This window comes from Podarcis melisellensis, assembly GCF_964234715.1.
Source record: "Podarcis melisellensis genome assembly, chromosome: 1".
Classification (NCBI taxonomy): domain Eukaryota; kingdom Metazoa; phylum Chordata; class Lepidosauria; order Squamata; family Lacertidae; genus Podarcis; species Podarcis melisellensis.
This window is the reverse complement of record NC_138528.1, coordinates 9,826,645-9,841,141: the sequence shown is the minus strand read 5'-3', so window position 1 is coordinate 9,841,141 and position 14,497 is coordinate 9,826,645. Positions and strand designations below refer to the sequence as shown.

The 14,497-nt window shown below is 47.2% G+C and overlaps 1 protein-coding gene across 1 annotated transcript in view; it reads left to right on the top strand.

The window, feature by feature from the left end:
- The first annotated feature begins 319 nt into the window (after positions 1 to 319).
- The window catches only part of KCNH5 (potassium voltage-gated channel subfamily H member 5), a 193,028-nt gene continuing 178,850 nt past the window's right edge, over positions 320 to 14,497 (top strand). The window contains exon 1 of the mRNA XM_081909963.1: positions 320 to 1,536. Coding sequence (XP_081766089.1) covers positions 1,464 to 1,536 — 73 coding nt within the window. The 5' untranslated portion in view covers positions 320 to 1,463. The remainder of the gene's footprint in view (positions 1,537 to 14,497) is intronic.

Sequence of the window (14,497 nt, the reverse complement as noted above, 5' to 3'; positions counted from 1 at the left end):
GACGACCAAGCGGTCAGTAGAGAAGACATTTCCAGATAGAAGCCCAACCACCTTCTCCTTGCGAGGCAGCTGCAAAAGCCCGCAAGGCCGTTCAACATTTCAACGCCCCCCCCCCCCGGCCCCGCAGCTCTTCTGAAGCAGAAAATAAAGTTGCATCTCCCTCCCCACCCATCCTCTTCTCCGTCTAAACCTCTCCTCCGTGCCAAACCAATGACTGGAATCATCCCCTAGCCTTCCGCCTCCCCACCCGCGCTCCTTTCTTCCCTTTGCAACCCCCCCCCAACTCTTCCTCAGCCTCCTCCCCTGGCGGAAGGGCAGCTGGGGCGCCCGCCTCGGAGCATCTCGGGCGAAGAACTTTCAGCCCTGGCGACTGACTGTAGAAAGGAAGCAGAGACAGAGAGAGAGAGAGACAGAGAATGGGATTCCGGATCAGGCTAGCAACTCAGCCCCGCCTCCTGGCGAGCCTCTGATTTCGGGGAAAGCATCCCATAGCCACTCCGGCTATTGGCCTCTTTCTTCTCCCCCGGCTCTCTCCTCCCCCCACCCTCTCTAGCGTGGGTTTGATGCTCCATCCTGGGACCTGCCCAAGTTGCGCTGCCTTCCCCGCCAGCCTCCAGCAGGTGTGCAGCCGCCTCAGCGCAGCCCCTCGCGCCGCCCGCCCTCCTCCTCTGCTCGCCTTGCTGGGCGCGTGTGGGTGCAGCCGCAGGTTCCAGAGGGCACCTGGGCTGGGAGAGGAGAGAGGGTGGGGTGGCGGCTCCCTGTTGGCGACGCTTGGAGCGGCGGCGGCGGCGGAGACCTCGGGTGGCGCTCGGTGGATTTCCTGCCCTCCGCAGTCTAGGCGCTCCGGGAGAGAGAGCTGTCCAGGGTGCTAAACGCTCCAACTTGGCGACGCGCTTTGGGATTAAAGCCGCTTCTCTGGAGCTCTTGGGATGCGAGTGCTTGGTTGGCGAGGCAGGAATCGTCTCTCTTCTTCTTCTTCTTTTTAAGGAAAAAGAGTACAGAAGAGTTTGGTGGCTTTTTTATATATATAAAAAAGCAGAGCCTCTCCGCATCTGTTGGAGTCCCCGTTTCCCCGACGCGCCCCTGTTGCGCCCAGGAACGCAAGAAGTGGCCAGATCCGCTGGCTGGGCTGGATTGACTCTTCGCTGTCCAGCCGCAGGCAGCCCGGTGGGCTTCGGAAGGGCGTGTGGTCATGCTGTCTGCCCGTTGGGGTAGCAGCAGCAGCAGCAACAGCCAGGCACACGCGCAGGCGCAATCCCCTCGGAGGCTGCAGTTCCCGAGCTGTGAGCGCGGCGTTGCCACAGTCTGGGCTTCACCAGCCGCTGGAGCGCTACTACCATGAACTGCCTCGTCCACCTTCCCACAGCTACTCTACGGCACTGGGTGCAAGAGACCTGCCGAGACCCTCCCAGCCGCCCCCGCTGCGACCCCTTGGCTCCAGAGCCCGGCTCTGCAGGCGCAGGATGCCGGGGGGAAAAAGAGGGCTGGTGGCACCACAGAACACGTTTTTGGAGAACATCGTCAGGCGCTCAAGTGGTAAGCGAGGCCCCTCTTCCTCTTCTTCTTCCTCCTCCTCCTCTTGACTAGGCAATGGAGCGGGAGAGCGGGAAGAAAGGGTTAAACAGCTCCCGAAGTTCGTAAAAGCGCCCTCACATTCCCGGACTTAAGTAAAACGTCTTAAAAGCTGAGGAGTGGTAGTTTCCACAGGGCTAGTTTCTAACCAGAACTTTTATAGGCATATTTAAAGGTGCAATAATTAATTTATTAATTCATCAATAAATTAATTTGTTCGACTCCTCAGCTGCATCATTCCTGTCATTCCTGTCCTTTCAGCACCTTAACGTACCTGGTGATTTTAAGAGTTCAAGGTGCTGCTCTCAGGGAGCTTGCAATCTAAATTTGACTGCGAGGAAAGATGGACTAGATGGTAGAGCAAGATTGGTGGCACCAGGGAAAGAGTTAAAGCAGAGGTGACAGCGGGAGAGACGGAACAGATACAGCTGTTCCTTGTTGTATGCCCTGAGACTCTTGAAAAAGTATGGGCATAGTGTCGGTGTGTGTGTGTGTGTGTGTCTTCCGTCATTGGAATTTCCTCTTGAAGTGGGTGGCTGCATTGTGGCGAGAAGGAAGATTTAATTGCCTTGGGTAAAAAACAACAACCACCATCTCTCAAACCATAGAAGCCAGAGGCCCAGAGAAGCCTCAGGGCGATTCTGTGGTTTGGAACATAAACTGTCAAACAGGTTCAAGGATCAGGGGATATTAAATCCTCATTTCCGCCCGCAGTTTACTTTCACTTCTCTCCTGGCCATTCCTGAAAATTCCAGCCCCTCTAGGAAGTTGAAGGTTTGCCTATGTGGTGAGACGGATTATTTGATAAAGTGCCTAGGAGTGTCCAGGAGTAAGCATAACGGAAAAAAATTAAAAAGCACACACTTTGCTGGCCAGAGGAAAATACGCTCAGTGTAAAATCTACAGAAAGAACTCACACTCAGCAGCACTTGATGTTAGCAAACCATTTACACTAAGTTTGCATGGTGCATTGCCGTGTGTGTGTGTGTATGTGTGTGTGTGTGTCTGTGCATAAATGCAGAATAAGGCATAATAAGCAAGGTGTACTCTGAATTTGTCTTAATAATGCTGCCTTTAGATGATTTCTGCTAGTAAACATTTGACATGACTTTAGGAACTTCGTGTATGTGGTCAGTCTGAATGCTATCACACCATAGTGATTTTTATTTTATTTCTAAGCACAAACTTCTTAATTTTATCTCAGCACTTTTGGAATTAGTGCCCATATCACCTGTGCAATAATTTATGGAACAACCCTCTTTAACCTTAACTTATTGGCTAAGTTATCATGTTTGTATATCTTACCTTTCACCCGAAGAGCTTCGGGCAGCAAAGATGGGGTTGTCCCACTTATTATGACTTTGACGGACAGGGTCGGTTTAGAGGAGTGTGTCTCCTAGCTCAAAGCCGTCAAGTGAATTCCCTTGCCGAGGCTGTGGTTCTATATCCACTTACCTTGGAGTAAGCGCTATTGAACTCTACAGGACTTACTTCTGGATTGTCATTTATGGAATTGCCCTTCAGTGAGGATCTGAAAACCAGCTTACTTGACTACATACCTACTAATACACACCAGCGGCTCATACTCTTTCTACATCTCTTTTCATCAATATAGGCCTTTTAAAAATACTGTCATTTAAATGTATCATTGTATTCTGTAGGGTGTGGTGTGTGTGTGTGTAGAATCATAAAATTGTAGAGATGGTAGGGACCCTGACGGTTATCTAGTCCAACCCATTGCAATGCAGGAATCTCAACTGAAGCATCCCTGACAGATAGCCACCTGACATCTCCTAATGTTTTTATGCCTTTAGACCAAGGTGTATGTTCAAAGCGCTTTGCCAAAGAGGTTATAAGGAGTTCTGCTCACCCTGTAATTCCTCTGCTTTGGATTCCCTTTAACAATAATGTTGCTTGTTTCCCCCTACCTGTTTTAAAAGTGACTGAAAATATTCCACACTGTCCCATTAATGTAAATATGTAAAAGAATGCAGATAATCCTTCAAACTGAACTAAGCAAAAGAGATGACTAGGAGAAACATTTCTTATATGGGTTTTAATTAAAGGATGGCATAATGAGACATTGTTTTATAAAACTTGTTTTTTTTTAAAAAAAATAATAATTGTTAGCCAAATCCAGGAAGGTTAGATTGAATGTTGGATTACCCAGCAGGCAGATTAAGCACATGTTTAGGGCACTAGCAAATCAGGGGCGCGCGCGCGCGCACACACACACACACACAAAAGAAGGAAGGAAGGAAGGAAAGAAGAAGAAGAAATGTGGAAATGTAGAAATAATTTTACATTTGAGGTTTCAAAAAAAGCATTGAAGTAGTTCATCATGGGGAAAATCTGAACTTTGTTAGTCTTCCGCTCCACGCTCTTCCCCCATTTTTCTGCATCAAAATCAGACCCTGTCATGCGTTGCACATGACATACATGCATGTGCATTTTGGCATACATGTAACTTTTGTCTCATTTTGAAAATGAAATGTTATTTCCTGTTTTGGTATTGTTTTTATTTTGAATTACATATGTGGGGCACTACAATCTTTTCAGTGCTTATGATCTCTAGAGGTCTTCCACTGGCCCTGGATTGATCTATCCATGGCTAGTGGTCATGATAAGTGAGACCTGCAACAAAATGTTGCAGTGTGGAGTGCTTCTGTTGAAAGTTATGGCCACTTACCCTACCCCAATTCCCCCTCCCCTGGACAATAAGTATTACATGGCCTTTGAGAATGTTAGGTCTTTGTTGAATTGTTTGGGGCTCCTTCCCATAGGGTTTTGAACCCCACTGATTCCCGATCTTGCAAGGCCTGATGCTGCCCAATCCTGCACGACTCTTACGCTTCCCCCTTAAAAATAATGAAGTTGCATGATGAAACAGAGGCTTGCATTCAGTGTTAACCCTGCTCAGAGTAGACCCATTGAAATTGATGGGCTAATGATTAACTTCACACTCCATTAATTTCAATGGGTCCACTCTCAGTAGGAGACAACCCACAGAAAAGAATTCATAGCAAACTAAAAATGCACACTCCTTGTCAACCACGTTAAATGTTGTGTACGGTTGCAAATTGGTACGATCGCTTTTTATTCTTGTTTTATGTCCACCAGAAGCAAATCTGAAACGTTCATTCCAGCAGCACAATTCGGTTGTAGATTGCATTAAGCAGAGATTGGAAGAAGCTGTGTACTTCAGAGGAGATGCTCTCCACTCCCTGCCCCACGAATAAAAAAGTTACCAAGCTGCAAATATGGAAATGCTTTCAAGCTCTTAATTCCATTTATATTTTCAATTACTTGGAGGCTCTTCACGTACACAGCCAGCTTATGATGACTGTCGTTACTTTTAATAATCTTCTTGATATACCACCGAGTGTAAGAAGAGGAACATGGCTGGATCGAGAACAGCTCCCAGTTTCTCTATAGGTGCAAAATTTTGTCTTTCTAAGCACAACAGGACTCTGGGACTTATCCCGAGATAGGAGCTTTGGAAGTCACCTTATAATGAGTCAGACCTATTGGTCCATGTAGGGCTGCCTTAAGATGTCTTCTGAATGTCAGGTAGTTGTTTATCGCTTTGACATCTGCTGGAAGGGCGTTCCACAGGGTGGGCGCCACTACCGAGAAGGCCCTCTGCCTGGTTCCCTGTAGCTTTGCTTCTCGCAATGAGGGAACTGCCAGAAGGCCCTCGGCGCTGGACCTCAGCGTCTGGGCAGAATGATGGGGGTGGAGACGCTCCTTCAGGTATACCGGACCGAGGCCGTTTAGGGCTTTAAAGGTCAGCACCAACACTTTGAATTGTGCTCGGAAACATACTGGGAGCCAATGTAGGTCTTTCAACAGGTGGGGAGCAGTTCTCTTGAAGGAAAACCTTGCCCTGTATGTGCCTATCTAACTGGTTTGATCTGTGGAACTTGCACTTTGACAAGTGCCTTATCATATTCAACCCACATTTTAAAGGAGCCATGCTCAGTTGGTAGAGCATGAGACTCTTAATCGCACGGTCATGCGTTCGAGCCCCATGATGGGCAAAAAAAGATTCCTGCATTGCAGGGGTGTGTGTGCACTAGATAACTGTTGTGGTCCTTTCCAATTCTAGTGATTCTTTGATTACAGTGGTACCTCGGGTTACATACGCTTCAGGTTACAAACACTTCAGGTTACAGACTCCGCTAACACAGAAATAGTGCTTCAGGTTAAGAACTTTGCTTCAGGATGAGAACAGAAATCGTGCTCTGTCAGCGCGGCAGCAGCAGGAGGCCCCATTAGCTAAAGTGATGCTTCAGGTTAAGAACAGTTTCAGATTAAGAACGGACCTCCAGGACGAATTAAGTACTTAACCCGAGGTACCACTGTATTATTTTTTAAAAAAACAACATGTAGCTGCTCTTACACTTTGGAACTCCCTGCCTATCTTAGCACTTTTGCTATATTGACTTGGACTCCTGATGATTCCCCCCCCCCCCAATTTCAGCCAACCTACCCGGAGATATAATTTAGTTGTGTATATTTGTTTGAAAACTTTTGGCTGGTTTTATTGATAATTTTACTCTAGCTGCATTTTATTGATAATTTTATCAAGCACACAGCTTGGAGAGGCCTTTTAAATATATAGAAAGCCATCGAGCATCCCTCTCCCCCACCCCGGATGTGAATAAATTAGCACAAATACACCCAAAAGCCATTCTGCAATAATCACAGTTCCAGCTGCTTCAGTCATATCAATCTCCATAACAGATAGATATCTTTGCATTGTGTTGGTTCTTGCAAATTTGTCCTGGGTGCTTTAGCTGAGATTCCTGCACTTCGGGGAGTTGACTTGGGCTCCCTTCCTACTCGACAATTCTATGTGATTCTATGAAATGATACCTGGTCATATTTGGGATGGATTGCACACAGAGAGACAGAAAAAAACAAAAATGTTATGTTAATTGAATATATATATATATAGGTAAAGGGACCCCTGACCATTAGGTCCAGTCGCGGACGACTCTGGGCTTGCGGCGCTCGTCTCGCTTTATTGGCCAAGGGAGCCGGCGTACAGCTTCCGGGTCATGTGGCCAGCATGACTAAGCCACTTCTAGCGAGCCAGAGCAGTGCACGGAAACGCCGTTTACCTTCCCGCCGGAGTGGTACCTATTTAACTACTTGCACTTTGACATGCTTTCAAACTGCTAGGTTGGCAGGAGCAGGGACCAAGCAATGAGAGCTCACCCCGTCGCGGTGATTTGAACCGCCAACCTTCTGATCAGCAAGCACTAGGCTCTGTGGTTTAACCCACAGCTCCACCCGCGTCCCGTATATATATACAATGGTACCTAGGGTTACATACGCTTCAGGTTACATATGCTTCAGGTTACAGACTCCACTAACCCAGAAACATTACCTCGGGTTAATAACTTTGCTTCAGGTTGAGAACAGAAATCGTGCTCCGGCGGTGCGGCCGCAGCAGGAGGCCCCATTAGCTAAAGTGGTGCTTCAAGTCAAGAACAGTTTCAGGTTAAGAACGGACCTCTGGAATGAATTACATACTTAACCTGAGGTACCACTGTAATATATATGCACAAATTCCCATGCAGTCGGATGGAAGTTTGGATGAATCAAGTCACACATCTGGTTAGCTGTTGAAACTGTGGATGCATGTGGATTCTAAGGGGGTTGATGTGCACTAACAATGTTGGACAACCTGGCCACCGTGTAGAAGCAAACTGCACTCTCTCTTAGCGTTCTACCCTTGAGCTTTGCTAGGTTCAGGAAGGGGTTCTCTACATTGGCCAAGGCCAGCCAGGCTGGATGGAGGGGCACCATTAACCCTCCCTCCCCAAGAGCTGCAGAGTTGGGCTGCTTTGCCAGACAGGGCTATCCCTGTAGCAATTGGTTCACCCTCTCTGATGTCAGTGGAAGGTTCACAAACTTACTTTCTTTTTATAATTATATTTTTATTGATTTTTACATATAATTTCCAAAAATCATATAACATATTTTCTTATCTTATTCACTATTTTGGACTTCCATCAACCACATCTAAAGATTTTTCAATCTTTATCACTTAATCTACATTTCATTATTGCTTTTCATAATCCTTAACTAACAATTCTCTTCATAATTTTCTCTGCAATATTTCGCACAGTCCTCCTTACAAAACTTCTTGCAGTCCTACTAGCGTGATCTGTTTATTACAATTGCTTTTCAAATAATTCAGATATTTACTCCAGTCCTCTGAGAAACTCTGGTCCCGCAGGTTTCGAATCCTTCCCGTCATCTTATCCAATTCTGCATAGTCCATTAATTTCGTCTGCCACTCTCCTTTCGTCGGTGGCTCTTCTTGTGTTCACAAACTTTCTAACTGCGGAGGGAGACAGTCAGTCGTTCCGTTTTGACTGCCACCGCTGTGAAAATAGGCAGAAAGTTGCTTTGGCTGAGAATATCTTTCAGTGCAGAGGCTGGGAGCGGAAAGGGATGCAGGTAGTGGGATGGAAGAAAATGCGTGGAAATCAAATAGATTGGAGCCCTTGTGCTGGGGAGCCACATAAGCGGACAGCTAAAAGGGTGTTGCCTTTGTGGTAAAGGTAAAGGTAAAGGGGCCCCTGACCATTAGGTCCAGTTGTGACCTACTCTGGGGTTACGGCGCTCATCTTGCTTTATTGACCGAGGGAGCCGGCGTACAGCTTCCAGGTCATGTGGCCAGCATGACTAAGCTGCTTCTGGTGAACCAGAGCAGTGCACGGAAATGCCGTTTACCTTCCCACCGGAGCAGTACCTATTTATCTACTTGCACTTTGATGTGCTTTCAAACTGCTAGCTTGGTAGGAGCAGGGACCGAGCAACGGGAACTCACCCCGTCGCGGGGATTCGAACCACCGACCTTCTGATTGCAAGCCCTAGGCTCTGTGGTTTAACCCACAGTGCCACCTGTGGTAGGGAGCCCCATAAGAATAGTCAGTGGGGGAGGACAGTGGGTCCAGTTGTAATAAAATCTGAGTTTACCTTGTCATGCTGTAGTCAGTCTGTGCTTGACCTACTTTCCCCTTACTTATTCCAAGTCTCTCTTCATTGCTGCATTACCGAACAGGGCAAAGAGAAAGGACAGATCAGTTGGAAGATGTGAACGACTGTAATTCTGACGTTGTTTTCGGGATGATAGTCAGATGGGGCCACTTTTCAGGATGCACCAGAGAATTGGGGTGTTTTGTTTTTTTCTGTTTTTATTATAGGTGCTGGAAATGGTGCAAAGAAGAAGAAAAAAACCCCCTGTAAACCTGTAGTTTGCAAAACCTCCCAGGATAATTGCATTCATTCTTTCATTCTGGCCATTTCCTCACCCCCCTTTTTCTTCATGGCCGCAGTCTCCCCCTTTTCTCAAACGGGGAATTTGCACCAATGCACCTGTGTGTTCATTCTGCTTCCGCAGGCCTTGGTTTCTTCAGTTAATTTGTTCTCTTTCTCAGAACCTTGACGCAACTACTTCATTATGATCCCAGATCTTTAGCACACGAGGTTACAAGGCTGAATTCATTAGATGACAGCGAGGGCATGTGGGTGCGATACTAGACATTCAGGGTTACCTTTGGGTGGACTGCGGTGGTGGAATAAAAAGTCTTGTGCCAATTTGAGAGGAAGAAATGCAAATAAATGGGGGAAACAAACAAAAATTATGAAAGAGAACTGATGTGAAAATACCCTCATTTCCTACAAAGTCCCATAGTTCTTCTCAGTGATGCTGAGCATTTCCCCCATGTTTGAGTATACATAATTAATTTATGCAAATTATGCAAATCACACTGCCCTTACATCATTCCATCCCATTTATTTCAGTGCAAAGGAAGCTCAAATGCCAATGGAGAGAATGTTTTTCCATTACATATTGGCTGTGGGCCGAAAGGAACAGCAACAGCGAATTCCAATTTTATTTGCCGGATTGATTTCCATCCCAGACATGGGAGGAATAAGGGGACACCGGTAACTGCAATTCCCGTTTCCACTTTCGATTAGCCACATTGGATATGTTCTTGCTTTGCAGTTGGAGGCAGCAATGGTGCTGAAAGCCAATTGCTTGGAACCAGAGGAGAGGAGAAGACTTTTGTGTAGGTTTCCCATTGAGGCATCTAGCTGGCCACTTGAGATGATATTCTACGAGATGGGCCACTGGCTCTTCTTATGTCCTTATGGGATGGGCAACATCCCATATCCCCTTTTAAATGTCTTTGTGGGAGGCAGGCCACTGGTTTTTGCTTTTATTATATATCTTCTGCTTTTTATCTTGCATTTTGATGTTCTGAACCACCCTGCAATCCACGGATGAAGGGCGGTATACAGATTTAATAAATAAATATGCAGACCTCAGTCATTTCCCCTCCCCTTTCCACTTTCATCCTGCTCAGTGCTGTGTGCATAGCACTTTTTCCACAATGAGCAGAAACAGGACAAATTGTGGTAAGAAGCACATATTTGTATTCAGGTTATTGGTAAATTCTCAGTGTAGAATTTAGGTTACCTTGGTAGGTAATTTTGGAATAATAATAATAATAAATACAGCCCAGAGTCCTTTTTTTTACATAAAGTTTGTTCCACATTGTGCTGAACACAGGTAGAGGCCATCTCTCTCTCTCTCTCTCTCTCTCTCTCTCTGTGTGTGTGTGTGTACTAATTTGCCGATTAGTACAGCTCAGCTATTTGTGCACACAGACTGCACACTCGTCGAGCCTCATATATGAACACCCCGATTCTGTCTGGGAAACCAATGTTTTCAATCTTAAAGGTAAAGGGACCCCTGACCATTAGGTCCAGTTGTGACAGACTCTGGGGTTGCGATGCTCATCTCACTTTATTGGCCGAGGGAGCCGGCGTACAGCTTCTGGCTTATGTGTCCAGCATGACTAAGCCGCTTCTGGTGAACCAGAGCAGCGCACGGAAACGCCGTTCACCTTCCCGCTGGAGTGGTACCTATTTATCTACTTGCACTTTGACGTGCTTTCGAACTGCTAGGTTGGCAGGAGCAGGGACCGAGCAACGGGAGCTCACCCCGTCGTGGGGATTCGAACCGCTGACTTTCTGATCGGCAAGTCCTAGGCTCTGTGGTTTAACCCACAGCGCCACCCGCGTCCCTTTTCAATCTTAGGACACTTTTAAACCGGAATAAATCCCATCAGTGCCATGCAGTGGTGTAATCTGCAATGCATGCTTTTGTGGCAGTGATGAAGTCTCTGAGTCGTGACGGGGTGATGCATCCTGGTGTCCCAGTAGGGCAAGGCGAAGGGCAACAGCAGACGTTCATGGGAGGGGTTCACTGGCTAAATATCAGCTCCCACCATTGAGCACCACTGAACAAGGGAGAGAGTGGCAGCAGCCTTTCTGGAGCGGAATTGGAAGGAAGTAGCAGATGTACTTTGACAGCTATGTAGCAACAGGCAAGGATGCAGCTGCAGAGTGGATAGCAGTACCTGGAACAGGTGCAGATTATGACACTGCTGGTCCCTTCCAGACTCTGCTGCCCATCCAATAGGCGTAGCAAGGGCAGGTGGTACCCGGTGTGGAATTTTTTTGTCACCCCCCCTTCTAATTGAAATTATTAAAAGAAGGGAAAATAAGATACTTACAGTTGCAAGTGTTATTTTCTGGTTTATTTACTGTGACCTTCTGATCGGCGAGTCCTAGGCTCTGTGGTTTAACCCACAGCACTACCCACGTCCCTATAATGATTATATATTGATAGTGTATATTGATATTGTATCATTGTATTTGGGCATTGTGTTGCCTTGGATATTACTGCTTCCTCCAGCAGCCCAGGAGTGCGGGGCAACCTCAGGCCACCCACCCGCGACTCCCAAGCCTCCCCAGAGCTGTCAAAACAAAGGGGGAAGGCCACCGGCAAAAGTGGCGCAGCTCCCTCGCTTCCCCCGATGGCTCGGGGTAGGCTTGGGAGTTGCGGGGCAGGCAGCATGCCGAATGTCACCCCCTCAGCGATGACACCCAGGGCGGTCCGCCCCTACCCCCCCTTCCTACACCTCTGCCCGCATTTCACTGAACCAGAAGCCCTGGCAATACTGCTATCACCTTGCCTGACACCTTTTGCTAAGAGCACTGCATCCCCGCTTCTCGGGCAGCAGAAGCTGGTAGCTCACCAACTAATGGTCTCTTCCAAGGCTGCAACTTGCTTGCCTGAGAGTATGCCCTGTTGAATTCAACAGGACTTACTTCTGAGTAGACGTAGGCTCTCACTGTAAGATGCCATTCACTGAGGTCCTCTGAGCATTTTGAAGGTGCCACGGACTGAGCTCTCAGGGTCTCTAAACTTGCTTGGCTGAGCTTTACTGGAAGTCTAGCTGCCATTGGCTGAGCTTCTCTCAGGGTCTTTAGCTGCCTTGGCTGTCTTATTCTGGGGTGGGGTTAAGGCGGGAATCAGTAAGCTGCCATCGGCTGACTCCCCAAGCATCACCCTCTGGAATGAGCCATCTAGGTAGGGCTGGAACCACCGCAAAGCGGTACCACCCACCCCTAACTCCAGAAGGATATCACGGTTGATGGTATCAAATGCCACAGAGAGGTCAAGGTGAATTAACAGGGACACATTTCCCCTGTCTCTCTCCCGACAGAGGTCAACATACAGGGTGACCAAAGCCATTTCTGTGCCAAAACCAGGCCTAAACTCCAATTGAAATGGATCTAGAAAATCAGTTTCCTCCAAGACTGCCCTGATCTTGGGCTCAGGATTTCAGCCTTAATCTCTACAATACTCCACGACTCACTCTTTTAAAATCTTTCTGGGCCTTTTATCTAGTCCTCTTTCATGATCATGATCCTCTTTTGTGTTTTGGATCTCACTTCGTATCTTGACCACTGTTTGCAACCGGAAATTTTATTCAGTTCAGAGATGATTGTTTCGATCATAACAATGCAAAGAATTACAAAAACCAGGTAGACAAAGCAAGAAGATAAATGAGAAAGAAGCTTCAAAACATGTATACAGTAAGACAGACAAATGAATAATTATGCAATTAAACAGCCTTAAGACAATTTGCAGCATGACTAGGCATGGAACGCTGTCATGATTCCTCCGCTGCCTTTGCAAGTGAAACAACTTTTTGGATTATGTGCCTGTCTTCATTTGCCATCAAAACTCTCTTTCTTTTTTTGCCGATTAGACCAAAAATTAAAGCAAAGGGGGAGCTGAAGGGGAACCCCACTAATATCTAGCTTCCTTATAAATGGGGCAACCCTATTGCTAATACAGTGGTACCTCGGGTTAAGAACTTACTTCATTCTGGAGGTCTGTTCTTAACCTGAAACTGTTCTTAACCTGAGGTACCACTTTAGCTAATGGGGCCTCCCGCTGCCGCTGTGCTGCTGCCGCACAATTTCTGTTCTCATCCTGAAGCAAAGTTCTTAACCCGAGGTACTATTTCTGGGCTAGCGGAGTCTGTAACCTGAAGCATCTGGAACCCGAGGTACCACTGTAGAAACAATTCCCTCCAACCCTGCTCTTCATCTCTACCATACTGTAGTTCCTCAGATCAGTAATGACCATCAAGAACAACAGATGACATTTCTTGGAGCCTGAGATAAGCAGGCACTCTCTTTTCAGAAAGAACAGACCTGGAGCTAGCACACAGCACCCTTGGACAGTTGCCAGCACCCAGACACCCTAGATGGGCCCACAACTAATACTTGCCTGAAACCCCTCTTTGAAAAATAGCTGAGGCTAGGACCTTCGTGTGAGCTTCCCATGGGTGCTTGGTTGGCCACAGTGAGAACACAAGGCTGGACTAGATGGGCCTTTGACTCTACCAGCAAGGTTCTTCTTATATTTCCCACAATGCCACTGACCTACATGCTTTAGGTCCAAGCTACCTGAAAAACCCTTTGTTGTTGTTGTTTAGTTGTTTAGTCGTGTCATGACCCCATGGACCAGAGCACGCCAGGCACTCCTGTCTTCCACTGCCTCCCGTAATTTGGTCAAACTCATGCTGGTAGCTTCGAGAACACTGTCCAACCATCTCGCCCTCTGTCGTCCCCTTCTCCTTGTGCCCTCCATCTTTCCCAACATCGAGGTCTTTTCCAGGGAGTCTTCTCTTCTCATGAGGTGGCCAAAGTCTTGGAGCCTCAGCTTCATGATCTGTCCTACCAGTGAGCACTTTGGGCTGATTTCCTTCAGAATGGAGAGGTTTCATCTTTTTGCAGTCCATGGGACTCTCAAGAGTCTCCTCCAGCACCATAATTCAAAAGCATCAATAATTCAAAAGCGGAGATATGCCCATAGGAGCAGGCTTGGCTTTTTATGGCCAGGTCTCTGGGGTCAGTGATCAGATGCAGCTTTTGCCCTACTCATCTCCTTGCCTTCATTTGGGTGAGTAGATGCTGTTTATTCTTAGGAGGAAAAGTATAGGCATCACACCACTTCCTAGGTAAAGGGGACCCCTGACCATTAGGTCCGGTCACGGACGACTCTGGGGTTGCGGCGCTCATCTTGCTTTACAGGCCGAGAGAGCTGGTATACAGCTTCTGGGTCATGTGGCCATCATGACTAAGCCGCCTCTGGCGAACCAGAGCAGCACATGGAAACGCCATTTACCTTCCCGCTGGAGTGGTACCTATTTATCTACTTGCACTTTGACGTGCTTTCGAACTGCTAGGTTGGCAGGAGCAGGGACCGAGCAACGGGAGCTCACAACCTTCTGATCGGCAAGTCCTAGGCTCTGTGGTTTAGACCACAGCGCCACCCGCATACACAGGGTTTAAATCGCCTAAAGTGTGGATCACCCTCTAAACACCCTTTAAGTGCCCTCTCTGCCACTCTCTCTGCGATCCATACTTGCAGGCTTGCAGATCCACCTGACCCACTTAGAATTGTGTTTTACAATTGTAAAAACAGGCTGTCTCCTGAGCCCAGGGATGTCATGACAAAATTCCCTCTTACGAA